Genomic DNA, 22,439 nt, shown 5'->3' with positions numbered 1-22,439 from the left:
CTGCCTGACTGGATCAGATGAGTAGAAACAACTAGTGAGAGGTAGCCCCTGAAGTAACCTGGCCTTAAGCCATGAAGACTTTAAAGATGACAACCAGCACCTTGAATTGTACCCAGAACCACACTGGTAACCAATGCAGCTCACAGAATAGCGATGTCACATGTGCAGAGTCACCAGCATCATTTACTACATTGAAGTAATCCAGATGAGAGGTCACTTTACCTATTTGAACATAATTACCTCACTAGATACGCCCTTCTAAGGCTATCAAATAAGCAATGAGCAAATTCATGCCAGGCATTGTAGTGAATGACACCACCATTTTTTAGCTGATCATAATTTTCCTCTTTTGAAATATTTAAAAATAGGTAGCTATGGAAATAGGAATGGAGTTCTCACAATAGCCATCTCCTATTCTTGAAATATATCTAGAAATATTAGCCTTTGACATCTAGCGTGGACACAATGGCATTTTTCTTGGGGAAAAAAAAGATGAAGTCAAGGAGCGCCATTCTAAGTCCTATCTCATTAATTATTTTAAGGACCACATTATCCCATAAATGAAAAGGTTGATTTGAGTGGTGATGGTAATTTAGTCCTCTTTGAAAATAAATCAGTATATAATTTGAAGATTGTTGTATACATGTAACACGCATCTTTTAACTTTTAAGGTTGAGATAAACAATTATATTTACTTCTATGTAATGTTATTTGCCCAAAATCTGATTTTATTTAAAAAAAATCTTATTCTAGACTCTGGGGTGAACCTGTAAATCTGCGAGAACAACATGATGCTTTAGAATTTTTTAACTCTTTGGTGGATAGCCTAGATGAAGCTTTAAAAGCCTTAGGTCATCCAGCAATGTTAAGTAAAGTTTTGGGAGGATCCTTTGCCGATCAGAAAATCTGTCAAGGTTGCCCTCATAGGTATGTGTTTAGTTATCTAATAGGATATTGTATATTATTGTATAAAATATGTACACTTCTTGTAATTAGCATTCTTAAATGATGATTTGAAAACTGGTGATGTATAAATATTTCACACTGTAACTTTAATAAAAATAATGGAATATTTTAATTCCTTGAATTTACTTTTTCATGTGAGTTCTATATTGCTAAACCAGTGGTTCTCAACCTGTGGGTCGGGACCCCATTTGGGGTCGATCGACCATTTTACAGGGGTCGCCAAGCAAGGCTGTCCGCCATTTTTTTTTTTGTCCGCCATTTTTTTCCCCCTTTTCCGGCAGGTGCCTTACCTCCCTTGGGCTGGGCCAGCTGGTGGTCGGCCTGCTCCGTCTCTGCCGCTTGCCAGCTACACCTCGGCCGGCGCAGGGGGCGGAACCACGCATGCGTGGCGCTCCCGGGCAGGGAAAGTCCTCGACTTATGACCGGTTGGGTAGTCCTCGACTTACGACCGGTTTAGTCCTCGACTTACGACCGGTTGGGGTCGCGGCATTAAAAAGGTTGAGAACCACTGTGCTAAACAGTTGAGAGTTAGTCCAGATCCAGTGGTTGATTTTGTTGATACTTGTTCATGCATCTTACGTAGCAATATAGACAGGAAGCCTTTACGGCTATCCTTCTCTGCCAATGATAAAACCATATTGAAAAGCCATATAATAGTTTTTCTTTAAGCTTCCTGTTTCTAATTAAAAATCAAAATGGAAGCTTATTGTTGTCCTATTTAGTATCAGCTTGGGTTTATTTGTTCTTCCATATTCATTTGTTAGTAAATGTTACCCTTTTTCAACTTTTATTAATCTATATAAATAAAAATGTAAATGTTTGTTTGTTCAAAATCTTAAATCTCCGAAAGTTCTTCACCGATTGCTTTGAAATTTTGACACAACATTGCATTCGAATACGCACGTGTTTTTATATACCTACTATTATATAGATGTCACACCTGTGACACAAACGTGCGCTTTCTCTTTTCTTTCTTTTCCATTTAACCAGACTGAGCCACAGCAACGCGTGGCCGGGTACAGCTAGTATTTCTATATAAAGAAAATAACTATGCAATGTTGCCATTTATCCAGTGGGCAGCTTTTGAGTTATAATTGCAGTTGTCAGTCTAAATTATTCTACCTAGGTATATATTTTAAGTTTTCAGTATATGTTTTATTGTATTCATAAAATTATGTTGCTTAATAATAAAAGATAGTTATTCAATAATTCATTTAGCAGAATTAAATTATTTTGCTATCTTTACAGGTACGAATGTGAAGAATCTTTTACAACACTGAATGTAGATATTAGAAATCACCAAAATCTACTTGACTCTTTGGAACAATATGTCAAAGGAGACTTACTGGAAGGTGCAAATGCATATCACTGTGAAAAATGCAACAAGAAGGTAATTTTGGCATGTCTTGAGAATAATGCTCTAAATCTGTTTTAATTCAGCAGCAGCTGACATTGGTCAGTAAGAGAACAATTTAGATGTTTATTTTGTAAGAGAATTGAGAGCTCCTATTCATCATACTTTAGTCAAAATTTAAGAATATTTCTTAGAATGATGATGCCAAGATCCCCAGGGCCATCACTTCCTTAATCATGTTATTTAAAATGTGTTTATATGAGCAGAGAGTTGTTCACATCAGTTTGGTCAAGAAAAATGACTATAATTTTACTTAGAATTTGTTGGTTTTGGTAATTCACAGAAATAACTGTGTTTATTTCCTAGGTTGATACAGTGAAACGTTTGCTAATTAAAAAACTGCCTCCAGTTCTTGCCATCCAGCTAAAACGATTTGACTATGACTGGGAAAGGGAATGTGCAATCAAGTTCAATGATTATTTTGAGTTTCCACGTGAGTTGGATATGGAACCTTATACTGTGGCAGGAGTGGCTAAGTTAGAAGGGGATGATGTAAATCCTGAAAACCAACTAATACAGAATGAACAATCAGAAAACGAACATTCTGGAAGTACAAAATACAGACTAGTGGGTGTATTGGTGCACAGTGGTCAAGCCAGTGGTGGACATTATTACTCTTACATTATTCAAAGAAATGGAGGAGATGGTGAGAAAAACAGATGGTATAAATTTGATGATGGCGATGTAACTGAATGCAAAATGGATGATGATGAAGAAATGAAAAATCAGTGTTTTGGTGGAGAATACATGGGAGAAGTATTTGATCATATGATGAAACGGATGTCCTACAGACGTCAGAAGAGGTGGTGGAATGCTTACATTCTTTTTTATGAACGTATGGACACAGTAGAAAAAGACAATGAACTCATAAAATATATTTCAGAACTTACAGTGACCACTAAACCCCATCAAATTAAAATGCCATCTGCAATTGAGCGGAGTGTACGAAAACAAAATGTACAGTTCATGCATAACCGAATGCAGTACAGCCTGGAATATTTTCAGTTTGTAAAAAAATTACTGACATGTAACAGTGTCTACCTAAATCCCCCTCCGGGTAAGTTTTTGGATATTCCTAGTGAAAATTAATTACATAGTTATATAAAAATAGAAAGTATTTAACATTTTTCAGATCCCTGGATTTCATTTTTAATAGTTTCAGTATATCTTACCATTCCCTTGAGATTAATTTTAAAATGTTTACTAAATTTATGTTCACTGTTGACATCTTTCTTTTGATCATTATCTTTACATGTTCATCTTGGAAGACAAAAAACTAAATAAGATGCTTTAATTGTTCTTAGAGAGCCGGTTAATATAGTGGTTGAGGCATCAAACTGGAAGCCAGAAAACTGAGTTCTAGTCCCATTTTACGCACAAAGCCAGTGAGGTGACCTTGGGCCAATCACTCTCAGCCCTAGGAATGAACCAGTGGCAAACCACTTCCAAAAAACCTTGCCAGGAAAACTGCAGGGACTAATTTGGTAGTCATCAGGAGTCAAAACTGACTCAAATTGCATGCACAAAGTATATTATAGGTATCAGGCAGTATTGCTGCAAAAAATATTGAAGTTGATTGATTTAAGAAAATTTTTGAGTCAGGCTGACTTTTTAGATTTTAATACTTAAGAACTCAGTTACAACATTCTGAATTTTCTTTTTAGGACAAGATCATCTACTGCCTGAAGCAGAAGAAATTACAATGATAAGTGTTCAGCTTGCTGCTAGATTTCTGTTTACCACAGGATTTCACACAAAGAAAATAGTTCGTGGTCCTGCCAGTGATTGGTAAATTTTGATTTTTAAGAGTATTCGTTGGTCATACCTTCAGTGTTTTAATGTAGTTCTTGTATGACAGTATTTTAATCCTTTATCAGTTAATACCATTTCAGTGCAAGGAAGAAGACATTGACAAATCACTTCTGGAAAACTTTGCCAGGAAAACTGCAGGGACTTCTCATGTCCAGAATCAGACATGATTGAAAAAAAGGGAAAAAATGGAGAGTAAAAGAAAAAAACTTTTAAAGTTAGGGTTAATATATGTTTTTTCTAATAATACCTAATAAGTATTATTACGTAATACGTAATAAGCATCTGTCAGATGTGTGTTCTGCAACATAGACCAACAAGTTCCAGAGATACAGGGAGCATGTGCTTGACATGCCTCTTCTTGAGTGGCTAGAACATGTGCTATTTACACATGTCTAGTTGTGAGATAAATGCTCTTTTCTCTTTTATTTGAACTACTGGCTAGTCAGTTGCATATACTAACTCAGGATCCCTTGTTAGAGGGCATGTTTCTCAGCATTTGCAGAGAGCTAAAATAATAGCAAGTAATTGAATAACAAGTGCCATTCAAAAAGAAAAATATTCATAATATAGTTTCCTTGGATGCACAGTATAATTGTACCCATCTATCACCAAACACTAATAGATTTTCATTATATTTGAAGTAAAAGATAGAGAAATAGAATAAATGAGGCTTTTCTTTTGTATAAATTACAACTTGAGAAGAGAGAATTTCCCTTGTCACTTTACACATAGAAATTCATTATATTAATAGGGCAGGTGAGAAACGGATACTTCCACAGTTTGTAAAGAACCTTTGTATATATCTCTCACCATTTGCCTTAATGAGTAAAAGGCTCATAAATACAGAATGATGAAGCAGTCTCCAATATCCTTAAAAGCAGGGACCCCGATCCGCAGCCCGATACTGGGCTGCGGCCCATTGGGAACTGGGCAGCACAAGTAGCGGGGGCGAACGCATGAGCACATGAAGCTTCATTTGTGCACGGGCACACAAAACCATCCCCTCTTCCCCCCTCCTTGCCGCTGCTGGTCCGCAGAGCCAGAAAGGTTGGGGACTGCTGCCTTGAAGCATCTGGCACTGATCTCAGGATGATGGCTTTATCAGCACATTATATCTCATTTGTTCTGTGGCACAGTTATGGACACTGACAAGTTCTTTGTACATCTCTGGATAGCGCCATTTGGTGTCAGTATACTTTACTCTTGAATTAATATTTTTGTTTTCGTAAAGATTATCCAGTGTATTTTTCTCAAGCATTTCTAAACATTTGGGTTCAGTAATAACACAATCCTCTAGCAATTTGTAAACTATGTGGTTTGGCAATTAGTTTTACTACCTGAAATGTACTCAGTCTTGGTGAAGAACAGTGACACAATGCTTTACTCATTGCTGGCCCACCCGACTGCTTCACCACCATAGAGGAACAAGTATTTTGTAGTCAACTCTATCATCAGCCCAGTCCTTGTGCATGTATACAATTAATTTAACATTGTATGCATATATGCAGAGATATATGCCCAGACTCTAGAGTCATCTCGCATCGCATGGCATGGCATATCTGTCTGTCTGCCTGCCTTGCCTGCCTGTCCGTCCATCCATCATCCATCATGTGAAAAAGGAAGTACATCTCTTTGAGTTATATGGTTTTATGTATTAGGACATAATAAAAATCATTTGGGCCTTAGTGCTTCTTAAAAGTAGGTAAATACAACCTTATATGAACAATAACACATGACATATTACACAATGTCATCACTTGTTTTACAAAAAAAAACCAAAATGAAAAAGCCATATGTGAAAAACTAAGTACATATGAATAAGGAGACTAAGTAGCAGCCAGGTGCTGCTAATCTAGTGTCCTTGATCAATTGATCATCAGCAAATGTGACTAAAAGCCGAAGTTTTAGGAATTTGGTGGTCTCCAGCATTGAAATGTGTTAACACAATGCCAAAGAGGAAAAACAACAGCAATGATCTTACAGAAGCAATTGTTGCTATCCATCAGTTTGGGGAAGGTTATAAGACCATTTCTGAACAATTTGAAGTCCATCATTCTACCATGAGAAAGATTATTGACAAGTGGAAAACACTCAAGACAGTTGCCAATCTTCCCAGGAATGCATATCCCAACCTCAGCATATTAAATATTGAAGTTCATGAGAGTACAATTAGAAAAAGACTGAACAAGTATGGTTTGTTGGAAGGATGGCCAGGAGCAAGCCTCTTATCTCTAAAACAAACATGGCAGCATCTGAACAAATCACAAAACTTCTGGAACACTGTCCTTTGGATAGGCGAGACCAATGTGGAAATGTTTGGCTCACATGCTGAATGCCATGTATGGCAAAAACCAAATACAGCTTACCAGCACAGACATCTCACATCAACCATCAAGCATGGTGGCGGAAGGGTGATAATTTGGGCTTGTTTTGCAGCCACAGGACTTTGCAGTCATTGAGTCTACCGTAAACTCTTCTGTATACCAAAGTATACAATGTGAGGCCATCAGCCTTACAGTAAAGCTTGGCTGACATTGGGTCATGCAGCAGGACAATGATCCCAAGCACACCAGCAAATCTACAACAGAACGGCTGAAAAAGAAAAGAATCAAGGTGTTGTAATGGCCCAGTCAAAGTCCAGACCTCAACCTAATTGAAATGCTGTGGGACCTCAGGAGAGTTGTGCATCAACAAATGCACACAATCCTCAGTGAACTGAAGCAATATTGTAAAGAGGTCTGGGCCAAAATTCTTCCACAAAGATATGAGAGACTGATAAAGTCATTCAGGAAACTATTACTTTAAGTTATTGCTGCTAAAGGTGATTCTACAAGCTTTTGAGTCATAAGGTGTACTTATTTTTCACACATTACTTCTCCATTTTGGCTTTCTTTTTGTAAAGTAAATGATGACATGGTGTAATATGTCATGAGTTGTTCATTGAAGTTGTATTTACCTATTTTTAACACTGTTAAGGACTAGACATGATACCTAAAACCATATAACTCAAAGAAGGGTGTACTTTCTTTTTCACGTGACTGTATCTATCTCATTTCTACACCACCCATCTTGCCCAAGTGACTCTGGGTGATTTACAATAAAAACACTTAATTTCTGCATTAATTCCCACAGCTTTGTCAAATCTTTATTCCTTTTCCTATGGCAGAGGAGTTTCACAAGTTATTAGGTGTCAGAATCTATCTCTTCCTACTGCATTTTATTTCTGGGCTTCGTGAATTGGGAGCTTTGGAGCATTCTCCCTCTGTCAATTTCACTCCTTTCCTCTTGGCCATGAATGAAAGCTTGCTTCTCTGTCAGTGCTTTTAACAATGGGAATGCCATATTACTTTTATCTGCCATAACCTGAATAAATTGGAAAAGAACATGATTTCTATTTGTCAATTCTCCTATCTGACCATCGTTCAATTATATATTTCTAAATTATCTAGTTCTATGTCTCTATATGTACTTCTGCATCTGAAAAATTGTATTCTTTTTATTTTAGCCCTATTTTTATTAGTATCTATTTTATTTGTATTTGATTGATAGCATAATACAGGATTAATTTAAATTTGGCTGTGAAATAGCTCGCCTACATATTTTTCATATAGCCTATATCAACCAGTATAAACACACCCAGCAAAGAAAATTCTTTTTGTTAATCCACTTTATTTGTAAAGGAACAGGTTTCTCATTAATAATCCCATTTATGTTTAAATAATATCTGTCTATTCATAAATTCTCACCCGTTATCATAATATGAAATCTGTGCTTTGTTCCGAATTTGTTTTCTACATAAGCCACAAAAAGTTGACTGCAGAGTATAGACTTAGCCCACCTGTCAGTGAATGCTTAGAGACATTTATTACATTTGAAGTAAAAGATAGATTAAGCAATATATAGAGTAGAGAAGCTGTACTTCCATCTAAACAACATTGAGAAGCATACACAGAATTTCCTTTATCACTTAAACCAGGGGTGTCAAACTGCCGGTCCGTGGACCAGATGCATCATGCCAAAACCGCGCCCACCCCATTGCTGGCAATGGGAAAAAAAGTAGCGACACGTCACGTGACATCGCGAGTTTGATACCCGTGACTTAAACCCAGAGACTCATTTTATTAACAAGCTAGATGAGACCGACACTGAATGACAGTGTATAAGGAATCTTTCCCTTATCTGTCTCTTGCCATTTGCTGTAGTGGTTCATAGATGTAAAAAAAACAACCTAATATTTTAATTGCCATATGTTTCCAGCAGGATGTAGCCAAAGCTTTGTAACAATTAACAAAGATAGTAAGAAGAATTTGCCATCATCAATTGACATGATCAGCAACTTGAATATTATCTGCTTCAAAATAAACTGCCTCTCATTTGAACAGCTGTAACTGGTGGTAACCAGCTTTTTTAAGTATAAAAAATTGAAATGTGGCTCCTTTGAATTTGGTTCTAACCATGCCATCAGAGGTTCTGGTTTTGATTTCTTAAACAGAACAATAACCAAAGTTAATGCAAGTTTGAAGCTTTTGAAGATGCTTAAAAGAATTCATTAAGTAGGATTTCTGGTTATTGTTAAACATAGTTAGCAAAGTGAATGTAACACAAGAAAACAGGAAAGGAGCAGAAGAAGTTTGGAGGATTTTAGGAAAAGAAGCAAAAAATCTCTAATGATTCAATCTTTCTATAATATTAATGCTATATCCTTGTTATATTTAGTATTCCTTAATAATATTGATTACTTTTATTATTAGCAACTATATTTCATTTGTATAATTCAATATGTGGAAATGTGATATCTTTTAAATTTTTTTCAGGTATGATGCTTTGTGCATTCTTCTTCGTCACAGCAAGAATGTTCGTTTTTGGTTTGCACACAATGTACTTTTCAATGTTTCAAATCGCTTCTCTGAATATCTTTTGGAATGTCCTAGTGCTGAAGTAAGAGGAGCATTTGCAAAATTGATAGTATTTATTGCACACTTTTCATTACAAGATGGACCATGTCCTTCTCCTTTTGCTTCACCTGGACCTTCTAGTCAGGTATGCAACCAAAATGCAATATGAAAAAACTAGTTTGTATACAATAGTATAATAACCTGTTTTTATATAAACCATCCTAGTTGGTTAACTATTTATGAATTCATGTTGCACTCTATGCAGTGCCTTATATAGGTAGTCCTCGACTTACAATTGTTCATTTAGTGACAGTTCAAAGTTACAATGGCACTGAAAAAAGTGACTTATGGCTGCTTTTCACACTTACAACTGTTGTAGCATCCGTGATCAAAATTCAGATGCTTGGCAACTGACTCCTATTTGACGTTTGAAGTGTCCTGTGGTCGCGTGATCCTCTTTTGCGAACTTCTGACAAGCAAAGTCAATGGGGAAGCCAAATTCACTTAACAATCGTGTTACTAACTTAACAACTGCAGTGATTCACTTAACATCTGTGACAAGAAAGGTCGTAAAGTGGGGCAAAATTCACTTAACAAATGTCTTGCTTAGCAACAGAAATTTTGGGCTCAATTGTGGTTGTAAGTCAAGGATTACCTGTATTAACTTCCTGAATATTACTGGCGAGGGACACCTGCTTCATGTCTAGCTGATTTAGCTTGGAGAGGAAGGGATAATCACTGAGTTGTGGGGAAAATGAGGCAGGACTATTACAGGTAGTCCTCAACTTCCAACCAGTCATTTAGTGACTATTCAAAGTTACAAAGGCACTGAAAAAAATTACTCTATATTTTTCACATTTACGACCGATGCATTATCCCCATGGTCACATGATCAGAATTTGGGCACTTGGCATTGGAATGTATTTATCACACTTGCACTGTCCCGGGTTATGTAACCTTTGTAACCTTCCCAGCCAGCTCCCAACAAGCAAAGTCAATGTGGGGGGGAGGTCAAATATATTTAATGAACACACAATTCACTTAATAACTGCAGTGATTTGCTTAACAACTTGGCCAAAAGATCATAAAATGGAGCAAAACTCACTTAATAACTGTGTTTAGCATGGAAATTTTGGGCTCAATTGTGATTGTACATCAAGGGCTATCTGTAGGTAGGTTGACTGCCTTGAGTTGACCAAATATACAAATATATATTTGATTTGAATTTATCTTCTGTTCATTTACTTTCCATTCTGTTAAATGATAAAAAATAAACTATTAACACTTTAATTTCTGAAAGCATTCTTAATTTACAGCATTTTTGCACAACTGCCTTACATCTTTGTACAGATAGATAGATAGATAGATAGATAGATAGATAGATAGATAGATAGATAGATAGATAGATAGATAGATAGATAGATAGATAGATAGATAGATAGATAGATTTAAAGGTGAGATGTTATTATCAGTGTGTTTGGTTGCCCACTTAGCCAGATGTTTAGACTGAATTTGGCATTTTCTCCAACTATCAAGACTTTGCTAAGGACCAGGGATAATCAGAAGTTGTTTGATTATGGTTGGTCAGACAATATTATTTCTCTACATTATCTGCATACAGTGTGCATCCATTACACCAGATATTCACAGCAGTATAAAATAGTTAATATTAACTTTCGCTCCATTCTGATTTGAGATTTGTTCTTAGTCCAGTTGGTTCCTTAAAAAAATGTAATAAGACTGTAATTTATGTTCTAGTATTATTAGCCTATAAATAAAAAATTGCCTCATTTTTATAGGCATATGACAATTTAAGTTTGAGTGACCATTTGTTAAGAGCTGTGCTAAATCTTCTTAGAAGGGAAGTGTCTGAGCATGGACGTCATTTGCAGCAATATTTCAACTTGTTCGTGATGTATGCCAACTTAGGTAATTTTCTGTTTCTTTCTAAAAGCAATTAAACTAAATGTTCAGACAATTTCATTTGACTATGCCATATTATTCCCTGTTTCCTTTCCCTTTAAAATAATCTCATGTCATCTAAATGTTCATGCCAGTTTTTATATAGCCCATTGGGTGTTGCAGAAACCCTTTTTTACAGTGAAAACTGTGGGTTTTAAGTTATCTTCTGGAAATTCCCTCCAATTCTTCAGTGAAAAAAATCAATAGGGAGGCTTCATTGGAATATGTATTACCAATATATATTTTAGTCCAAGGCTAGAGGGAGTACTAATGTTTTCTAAACTTCAAAGGTGGAGTAAAAAGATCTGTCAGAGCTGGAACGCTCCGGGTTGCATTGATTAAACAATGTCACCTATTGGGATCCTGGAAGCGCACCTTTTCTGTAACAATGCCTGCCTTCTAGAATGAGCCCCCCCCCCCCCCGAAATTTAGATGGCACCCACTCTTCTGGGATTTCAAAGGGCTTTAAAGTCCTGGCTCTTCACTCAAGCCTTCAGATAGGACAATAGATGTTCCTTTTGGTTCCCCTCTGCCATCGTTGTATCTTTTGTCTCACGCTGTTTTTATGACTTCTGTCTTCTTTATTTTTTATGTTTTAAGAATTGTAAATCGCACAGTCGCTGAAGTTGGGTGGAGAGGAGTATAAATTTAATTAATTATGTGTGGGTAATCTGCAGTTAGATGTACAGTCTTAAGATTGATGGAAACTTAATTCAAGTCCTAACCAAGGATCTAATAATAATATGCAATTTTTATGCAAGCACATTTGGTAAAATGCAAATAAACTGTTAACTGGATACTCTTTTTAATGAAGGCAAGGCAGAAAAGTCAGGGTACTTGGAGAGAAAGGAATAAAGAATCTTGAACCTTCACATGTGGACCTGGTCTTTTGCACTTGACACTCTATTATATCTTATTGAATGAGAAAGATTACTGGTTGTGATGAATAACTAAAAACTCTCTGGAAAGGTTGAGTTTTGGTTGATGTATCTAATTTCTTGACATATGCATGGATGTAATTTGCAATTGATTTCTTCTGGTATGTCTTCTTGACATGGTACTCTAATTGATAGTTTTCAAATTTCCATGTAGTCCACATTCAAATGCTAATTAGATCTGATCATGCTTTTTTGGAATCTGCTAGGGTCAACTAGGTGTTGCTGTCTGGTTATATTCACACTTCTATTTTTTCCCCAGACATGATCCAGTGATTGAATTATGATATGTATGATTTTTGTAGATAATATTTTGATAAAATATAATGAAATTTCGAATGATTTTTCCCTTTTATCATCTTTCCATTTAGGTGTAGCAGAGAAAACACAACTTTTAAAATTAAATGTCCCTGCAACGTTTATGCTTGTGGCACTGGATGAAGGCCCAGGTCCTCCAATTAAATACCAGTATGCTGAATTGGGCAAACTATACACTGTGGTGTCCCAACTAATCCGCTGTTGTAATGTGGCATCACGAATGCAGTCTTCTATTAATGGTACTATTTTTGAGTTTATAAAAGAATGTATTTAGTATGGAACCTGTGTGATGGAATTTGGATAAACTTTGCTATATAATAATGAAAAATTTAAATAATGAAAAATTTAAATCGGCTGTTATGCATAAGAAATTTCATTACTCTGTTACATCTTACTGAATATGTTATATCAATATTTTTATAGATTGATGTATATTCTGTACTGATAAAGAGGTGAGAGGGATCAGGCTCTGCGATGCTTTCTTCAGAATCAGCATGAATCAATTTGAAGTAGGAAATGGAACTTTTAGTTCCTAGATTTGATTGCATTGTACAACAGGGCTTTCGATGAAGGCTCCCACTCAAAAGCATGGGGTGCATTCTATCTTTAGAAGAAGTACTAACTTTTACTTTAACATCAGCTTCCTTGTGTTAATTTCAGTGTCATAATTTGAATTATGCTTTTAAAGAAAATTCTATTATTGAATTTGCTATTAGAATAGAAATCAATGCCAGTTATAGATAAAACTTCCTTTTACTGTTGTTCTAACAAAATTCTCAAGTAGCATGACCAAATATAGGTAGCCCCCCCCCCAGGTACGAACATTTATTTAGCGAGTTTTCACAAAAACTAATTAATTCAGAAAGGGTACTTACATTAGAAATTCAAAATGGTGACCAAAAAGAGGCCTCTGTAGTCATGGGACTTAGATTAAGGCTCTGCTGCAATCTGACTTGCCTGGGCCGTTTGGGCCTACGAGAAGCCGGAAGGTTGTGGGTTTTTTTGTCCCTGGTCACATGGCCAAACGAGCCAATCTGGGGCTGGTTTGTTTTTGCTTTTGCTGCAATCTGCTACTGCCTGGGCTGGAGTGCTACGTAGAATTACTTCTGTAAGTATTTTTTTTAAAAAAGTGTTACTCTATAGTGCTTACAAACAAACAGTTTGCGAGCACTTTGGGAACTGCTCTGCTTTTTAAGTGCTGTCCTTTGCAAACTATTGTGTTTGCAAACTATTGAGCTTTTATTTTGGAGATTAGCATATGTTACTGTATTTTGTGGGTTTTAAATTTAAATTGCTTCCAGAAGTTGTGGGTGCCCCATCACTGGAAGCTTTTAAGAAGAGACTGGATAGGCATTAATCAGAAATACTGTACTCTCTTGTGAGAGCAGTGGGTTAGACTAGATGACCTCAAAGTCCATTCCATCTCTGTTACTATTGCAAGCTGAGAGTTTTGCAAATCCCTCCCCCATCTCCCTCTGGTTGCCTGGCTGGAGACTCTTAAGCTGGCAAGTGGTGTTTTTTTTTTTTTTTTTAAGCAATGGCTCCACAAACCCCCTCTGGGCAGCTGAAGATGCTTGAGCTGGCTAGCAGCAGTTGTTGTTGTTGTTGTTTTTTTTAAATAACTTTAATGGCTGCAAGTTCTGCTTGGAGGCAATTTAGTTCCTGAGCAAGCTCACAGGAAACAGCTGATCGCCGACTGGCAGGAAATCCTCCCAGTTCAGTTAACATGGCAGCTATCGGAGGAAATAGTAAGTCAGATCTTTGTTCATTTAAAAACCCATTTGATTTAATTAATGAATTTGATTTTAAAAATTTGTAAAATTGAGTCTTACTCATTTCACGAGGTTTTTTTTAATTACAAGCCTAATGGCCAGACTTCATTAGGTTCGTACCTTGAAAACTACCTGTAGCTAGCTCCAATATGAGAATACTGCAGCACTAAGAAAAACAAAACCCACCACATTCTGGAATTACATTTTACACAATCAACTGATGTTGATTATGTAATTACTACAGCTTCAGTTAGATATGTATCTTTGGTACAGTATTAGGTCTAGGTCAATCTTGGGATAATAATAATAGGAATAATAATAGAGTTGGGACCTCGGAGGTCCTCCAGTCCAACTCCCCGCTCAGGCAGGAAACCCTACAACATTTCAGGCAAATGGCCATCCAGTCTCTTCCTAAAAACTTCCAGTGTTGGAGTATTCACAACTTCTGGAGGTAGGTTGTTCCACTGATTAATTGTTCTAACTGTCAGGAAATTTCTTCCTTAATTCTAGGTTGCTTCTCTCTTTGGCTAGTTTCCATCCATTTTACGGCCTGCAGGCCACATCCAGTCCCTTTGGCTGTCTCTGTCTGACCAGCAGTGATGGTGGGTAGGGAGGCAGCAAGGGAGGAATGGCAGCCCTCCACAACTGTTCCAGTTGTGGCCCCTCGGGAAAATAAATTGCCCACCTGTGATCTATTCTAGGTGAACACCTATGCAAGAGTTTTCTGTTAATCAGGAAATATGTATGTTTGTATGTTGGCATGGGTTTTAAAATTTAATGTTATTAATATATTTCGGGAATTTATATCATTAAGCGCAAAAAATAAAGTACTACATACTTTTTTTAGGTAATCCTCCACTTAGCAATCCATATGGTGACCCTAATTTATCACAACCAATAATGGCACTGCAGCAAAATGTGGCAGACATTTTGTTTGTGCGGACCAGTTACGTGAAAAAAATTATAGAAGATTGCAGTAATTCAGAAGAGACTATCAAACTACTTCGTTTCTGCTGTTGGGAAAATCCTCAGTTTTCATCTACAGTTCTCAGTGAATTACTTTGGCAGGTAAAAAAAAATAAAAATGCAAAAAAATGTATCCCATGGAAATGGCTTTGTCATACCATCGTTACTGATATATGTACAATTTGATTCATATCCATTTATATTTGCATAAATATATATAAATATTTGCATCCCATATCTCAGATATATTTCCAAGACAAAATGGCTCCAGCATATTAAAGCAAGTAATTAATAGCAGAATTGAAGTTTCTGAAGCAGCTCACAGGAATTGGTTTGGTTTATGTCTTTTGTTGCACTGAACTGTAAGAACCAATTTTTACTCTTGAAGAAACAACTTCAGTGCATGGGTATCAATTCACAAATAGTTTTCAGGCAGTTTAATTCACACTATACAGCAAAACTCAACAGACAAAGGATTTTCCATGAGATAACCATAGTTCCACAGTGGTTTACTTAATTTGTATAATGAAATTATTACATATATGTTATGCATTAAACGATACTTTTCATTGTATCTTCATGCACATGAGCTAAATTGCTGTAACAATGAACCTTTATATATAATGTACTATTGTAAATAATGGAGACCTTCTCTTTGCAGTCAATCATTTAAATCAAGGTTTCACTGTACTGTCAAAACAAAAACCATACTTTCAATGTAGCTGCAGTTCTTGGTTTGGTATTGCAGTATGGTAGACTCACAAGTTGGTTCTTCTATATTTTATTTTAATTGCTTTTTAAAATCAGAAGCCATCATGTATTAGTAGAACTAAAATATGAATGTGAGGGAAACAGAATTCCCCAAATTTTTGATAATGGATTTGATATTAACACGAACTAATCTAGTGGGAAAGCATAAAACTTTGGAAAATGCTTGTGTATTTTTTTGGTATTTTTGTCCTAATAAAGAACATTCCTGGAATTCAATGATTGTTACACACACACACACACACACACACACACACACACACACACACAAATGTTTACACATGGATATATACATACCTAGACTCACATAGAGGCACATGCAGATGAAGAGTAATTAATAATTTAATTATAAAAGTTTATTTAAAAGCATTTTTCCAACAGTTTATGTTATGACCTAAAAAGGTTCATAATACTGATTCATGATACATACCATTGGTGATATATGCTTGAATTATCAGAAGTTGTATGTAAATATTTTCCTTTCAAGGTTGCATATTCTTACACATATGAACTTCGACCTTATTTGGATCTACTTCTCCAAATCTTACTAATTGAGGATTCTTGGCAGACTCACAGGTTAGCATTGGAGATTGTTGGTCTTTTCTTCTATTTGAAAATCTATTAGAAGCCTAAAACTAATTATTAACTTGCCTAACAAATGCAAATTCTACTTCTGTAACAATGTAAATTACGTATTTAACAAGAGATATTCAGGTGACAATGGGGCACACTATTGCTCCCCAAAAAGGACCAGTTAATAATTGGATGGGCTTTATTCAAAGTCAGACCAATTTTGTTATTTATAATTGAATGACAGATTTGAAATTTATGCATTTTTACTGGGGGGGATGTAATGGATAATTATATTTCTAAGACAAAACTGTTTCTTCTTCCTCTTCATGGCATTTAAATATTTTATTGGTAAAGTATAATAACTAGAAGATGTGACAAAGTGAAACTGAAAATATAACATTGCTAATATAATAATATACAAAAGAGTAATTAAACTAAAGATACATCCATAAAGTAGTAGCATAGAATTAGCTCAACCCTTTAACGCAGGGGTGTCAAACTCGCCACATCACGTGATGTGTCGCAACATATCACAACTTTTCCCCTTGCTGGAGCTGTAATGGGTGTGACACATTTGGCCTGGGGGCCAGCAGTTTAACACCCCTGCTTTAATGTATGATTAAATCTAGCTATATAGATCGTGTATTGCTCCATCTTCTCATTTTTAATAGTGTACTATTTCAGTACAATGATATTTATATAATAGGTATTTAACATTCTGCTATTTAGATGTCTTAATGAATATAGATAAGTGAATATTCTATCAATATTAGTTACAGTTTCAGATATTAATGTTACAAGCATTATGATTTTTGTTGCTGCTTAAGTTGGTCCTCTGCAATTATCTTCCAAGATATTCTGTGTTCTCTTTATTATATAACAGAAGTTTCTGGTAATATTAAGAAAGTGATACTAATCCACTGTGTTTAATTACAAAGCTGTTTGCTATTTTTAAAAACAAATTACAGAAGAATGAAGAAAGGGGATTAAGATGAATCCTTCCTCCTTTTGTAGCTCAGAATATTAATTCAAAATTGTTGTGAAGAGGAATTAGCATAAATTTGCCTTTGCTGAATATCAGTTCTTTCTTTGTGAAATAACAACATTGGGTCTAGTTCAGAGGAGAAGTTGGAAAGGAATAAAACTACCTTTTTATAAGATTTTTATATAGATTTTCAGTCTTTGTGAAATTCTGATCTTTTAATTTGTTTGGGTTCCCTAAGGATTCACAATGCACTTAAAGGAATTCCAGATGACCGTGATGGGCTATTTGATACCATTCAACGATCCAAGAACCATTATCAAAAAAGGGCTTACCAGTGTATAAAGTGTATGGTGGCTCTCTTCAGCAACTGTCCTGTGGCGTATCAAATTTTACAGGTAATTTGTCAACACTGCTAACATTGGATGTTCTTGCTTTGACAATATATGAAGATGCAGCCAATTTCCCCTTAACTTGTGTGTTACTTTTAGAGTTAGAGTTAGATGATACTGGGGGGGGGGGAGGAAGAATGCGTATGAGAATTAGTTAGACATAACAACATGTAGTAGAGTGTTTTTCAAGGTGGTTTGAAATAAGAGATGATAAGAAATGGGTTGGAGAACTGGAGGGAAGGTCTGCATTTCAAACTAATTGGAGAATGTGATTTATGACTGTTAATTAGAGGAGGGAATTTTGCTTTGATACTATATGTTATGGGGAGAAGAATTCAGATTTCAGCTTCGATCATGTATGTGCTGATGCCATGCAACTTAAAAAAAGTTTCTTTAAGGTAAACAATGCCTCGAAGTTCTTTGAAGAGTTTCATCTGTCGGAACCATGACATAATTGCTTTGACATTTTTGTTTGTGTGGTGCTGATTGAAAAAAACATGGATTGATGGAGGGTTTTGGGGGGATCACAGCTGAATTCTTAGTAGAATTAACTAGCTAAATCAATTTATTATTTTAGTGAAATACAGTATCAATCCTACCTCCCCATAGAAAGACCATTTTTAGTATTTTTTTAATTCTCAGTCATGACCAAGAAGCAATATTATATTAAAAGCTGTATGGAATAGAAGAGTTGAAATAATTCTTCAAATATAGAATTGACTTCATTTTATCTCTACAGAGTAATGGAGATTTGAAGAGAAAATGGACCTGGGCAGTAGAATGGCTTGGAGATGAGCTAGAACGTAGGCCTTACACTGGCAACCCACAGTATACATACAATAACTGGTCTCCACCAGTACAAAGTAATGAAACATCAAATGGTTACTTTCTGGAGAGATCTCACAGTGCAAGAATGACTCTTGCAAAGGCTTGTGAACTGTGCCCTGAAGAGGTGAGAAATCTAATGTTATTTTGAAATTAATTTATACACAGATAATCTATCACAAAATTCTTAATAGAATTACAGCTTATATAATAGATACATGGATTGATATTTTGATATTACACTTTAATAGGAGCTTTTTAAAAAAATTATAGTTTCTTCTTGCAGTAAGTTAATGAAGTAATTTCGATTGGGTTAAATCTTGAAAAATAGCTGATGACTTGCATGTTAACATTGGATAGAAAATATTAATAATAAAGGCTACATTATACCAAGATGTTATTTTCCCCTTGGTACAACATATTGAGGAAAAAATAAAGAGAAGTCACTAAATCTTATATTTCCATTATTTTCCAAGTTCTACTCTTAACTTTAAGCATCAGTTGTTCTCTAAATTTGCAGATTTTGATTTCTTTGATTTCATCAAGATTTCAGCATACTACAAATTAATCCATAGTGGAGTTCAAAGTTTTGAACTTCTATAAATCATAATATCAAACATATTGAGCATGCAATAGAAAAAGAAAAGGCATAAGAGAGCTTGCGACATTCGCATAAACCAGTAAGTTTCAGTTATTATCAAGCCCAGTTTTTATGTTCATGATTATTTTCTTTTCACAATAAAAACCCAGTTTACCATGGAGTTGTCCTGTATCACACACTTTTATTTAAAACATAAACTGAGAGCCAAAGTCAGTGCATTGGACTTAATATTCCATTGAAGGACTAACTCAGCAACCATTAGAAGTTCTGACCTGGCCCTTTGTTACTCCAGTGCTGCATATGCATAGTCAATGTGAAAATAATCCATTTAAGCAAGCATTTTACTTGTTAGTAATCAATAAATATTGAATTATACCTAGTTGTTTGAAGATCACTAAAACAAGTAAATTGTATATTCTTGCTAGAATAGATGATAGGGCAGTGGTGGCGAACCTATGGCACGGGTGCCAGAGGCGGCACTCAGAGCACTCTCTGTGGGCACGCGCGCCGTCGGCCCAGTCCTAGGCCTTCAGCTGGGTTTTATAAAACCTTTTCGCTTTAGGCTTCCACCACCGTGTACAAAAAAAAAAAAAAGGTTCAATCAGTCAATTTCAACTTCTCGGGAAAAAAATCTTGCAAAGTTGGAATTGATTGATTGAACATTTTAGTCCCACCCAGTCTGCCGTTACCGCCGCAGCCACGCCCAGCCATTTGGCCACACCTAGCCAGCACCCGACGATGCATAAGTGGTTTTGGGTTGCAGTTTGGGCACTCAGTCTCTAAAAGGTTCGCCATCACTGTGATAGGGCAAAAGTCAGCATAGTTAAACAGGTGTGACTCCAGTAGAACAGAGCCCTGCAAATATAGTGTGAAGCAGAATTTTCTATTTTCTCCTTTATTAGGAATACTATTGTACACTACGTAACCTCACAATGAAGAAAATGTAGATGACAAAAACATAAAACTAGTGGAATGATGTTTCTATGGGTCTTAGATTAGTGGCAAGTGGACTGAAGATGTTAATATACCAGAATGTTAAGTACATACATATAAAATTTCCTTTGAGAGTGATACATACACAAAAATGGAATGACTTCATTCTGTATTTGGTCATTTAAAAATTATTAGATCTATGAGTTAAAATGTCTGTACTGTGTAAGCTTAACAAATGTGTAAGAAAATAATCATTTTTAAATAAAAAAGAAACAGATAAAGATTTTGCCAATGTCTTAATGGAGTGAATTTCATTTCTAGGAACCAGATGATCCAGATGCTCCTGATGAGCATGAATCTTCTCCACCAGAAGATGCTCCATTGTACCCCCATTCACCTGGCTCCCAATACCAACAGGTGAGCAGAGATGAATCTTAAAGAGAATTTGTTACTTCACTATATCATCAGTGAATGGCAGATCCACCTCTTTCTTTCTAATCACAGCCAGCCAAAAAAAAAAAAATGACTTTGCATATAACATACTGTGCAAACATTTGTTGATGCTTGCAGGGCAATTTTACAAAGCAAATCTAAATGCCTCAAAATATCTAAAACTATACATTTTGCATGAAATGACTGCTAATAATAGTAGACAATTAGCACACCAAATGTTTTAGTCTATAATTCTCCAATCATTGATTATGTAAACTGTAGCTTACATAAATTGCTGGTAAACATATGTTAGGTCCTGATTGCCAAACATAGTGTTGATGTCAGGGCCAGCTGTAGATACTTTGGTGCCCTAGGCCAGGGGTCCCCAACTCCCGGTCTATGGACCGGCGCCAGGCTGCGGCATGCCAGAAACTGGTCCGCACAAACAAGCAAAGCCCCATCCGTGGGATGCAGACAATACACGAAACCATGCACCCTCCAGCCCACGGAAGAACCTCTCTACACGGAACCGGTCCCTGGTGCCCAAAAGGTTGGAGACCTCTGCCCTAGGCAAAGTCATAACCTGGTGCCTCCTGGTTTGGCTCATCTTCCAATTTTCTTAGGAATTTCAAAAAGGCACGTTCTTCTTTTCTTCAAGTTTTTTAGATTTACACTTATGATTTTTAGCCCCCGACATTTTTTTCCCTTTTCTCCAACATTTCATCTGATTACACTAGGAAATTATAATAAATGTTCAAGTGTGTATTCAAGCTCACATAGTATGCCTTCTTTTTGCCTTCTTAGCCTAGGGTTGGTCTCAGGCTAATGGTTTATCTGATTCTACAGTTTATTTGCAATGCTATCTAAAATAGTTCAAGAATAATTTGTGTGGTAGATTTTGAATTTTCAGTTTTTTTAACAGGCATGAAGAAAAGAAATTACATTAAATGCAAGCATATAAAATTAATCGCTTGAATGTTATATGCTGCTAAAATACCATGCTATCTCTGCAAAATTAAAATCATGTTATTTGATATGAATTATGTTATAATAATTGCATTATTAGTTTTATTTTTATTAACCCACTTGTTAAATTGATTAATATTGGTTCTTATTTGCCTTCATTTTGCTTTCTTTTCTGATGTCTCTAGATGTAGACCCTGTTGTCACAAAATTAAGCATATTTTTTTTTATTCATCACCTCCCTTATCTGTAAATACATGATTTATTCTCAAGAGATTGTTTTTCTCTCTTCCAGACTTGCACATTGACTAATTATTATTTCAATTTTAGGTTATAATTAATCCCAGTTTATATTATGATATACAAATTCTTTAAATTAATTTAGTTAATACATATGATATAAATTATTTTACTATGTTTGACTCAAAGACTACTGTACCTTAGGGGCAAAAAATTAATGACAGTTTTCTTTAATAGATAATGCTACTACTTTCTCACCATTTCAATCCTGAATATTCTTCTTCCTTCTTTCCCAAGCTGTTTGTTTGATAGCATCTTTCTTTTCCTTTAGATCTTGCATGTAGTTAAACAGTGAATCGACATTTTGGTTTCATTATAAATTATATTTTTGTTAACAGATAAAGTTTTTCTCTAGACTGTTACAAACTAATCCACCAAGCAGCTACTTAAGTAAAGAAATTCAAATAATTCTTCTTAAACTGTATTTTCCGTCTTACAGAATAACCATGTGCATGGACAGCCATATACAGGCCCTGCAGCACACCATATGAACAATCCTCAGCGAACTGGCCAACGAGCACAAGAAAATTTTGAAGGCAGTGAAGAAGTTTCACCACCTCAGACAAAAGAATAGTGAAAATGCACACAATTAACTTGCTCCATCAAGACTGTGCACCCAGGCCTTACAGT

General features: G+C 35.7%; 1 protein-coding gene across 1 annotated transcript in view; it reads left to right on the top strand.

Moving 5' to 3' along the window:
- USP9X (ubiquitin specific peptidase 9 X-linked) overlaps window positions 1-22,433 on the top strand; it is a 62,601-nt gene extending 40,168 nt beyond the window's left edge. Inside the window, exons 32-44 of the mRNA XM_015814906.1 lie at window positions 754-927; window positions 2,215-2,356; window positions 2,687-3,437; window positions 4,045-4,168; window positions 9,007-9,232; window positions 10,887-11,016; window positions 12,356-12,541; window positions 14,922-15,142; window positions 16,296-16,384; window positions 17,605-17,761; window positions 18,495-18,707; window positions 20,436-20,531; window positions 22,249-22,433. Of these exons, the coding sequence (XP_015670392.1) occupies window positions 754-927; window positions 2,215-2,356; window positions 2,687-3,437; window positions 4,045-4,168; window positions 9,007-9,232; window positions 10,887-11,016; window positions 12,356-12,541; window positions 14,922-15,142; window positions 16,296-16,384; window positions 17,605-17,761; window positions 18,495-18,707; window positions 20,436-20,531; window positions 22,249-22,383 (2,644 nt within the window). The 3' untranslated portion in view covers window positions 22,384-22,433. The remainder of the gene's footprint in view (window positions 1-753; window positions 928-2,214; window positions 2,357-2,686; window positions 3,438-4,044; window positions 4,169-9,006; window positions 9,233-10,886; window positions 11,017-12,355; window positions 12,542-14,921; window positions 15,143-16,295; window positions 16,385-17,604; window positions 17,762-18,494; window positions 18,708-20,435; window positions 20,532-22,248) is intronic.
- Window positions 22,434-22,439: the final 6 nt, after the last annotated feature.

Source organism: Protobothrops mucrosquamatus, unplaced genomic scaffold, assembly GCF_001527695.2.
Source record: "Protobothrops mucrosquamatus isolate PMUCROS unplaced genomic scaffold, P.Mucros_1.0 scaffold294, whole genome shotgun sequence".
Taxonomy (NCBI): domain Eukaryota; kingdom Metazoa; phylum Chordata; class Lepidosauria; order Squamata; family Viperidae; genus Protobothrops; species Protobothrops mucrosquamatus.
Note: the sequence above shows the minus strand (reverse complement) of the source record. Positions and strands in the feature narration are given on the sequence as shown.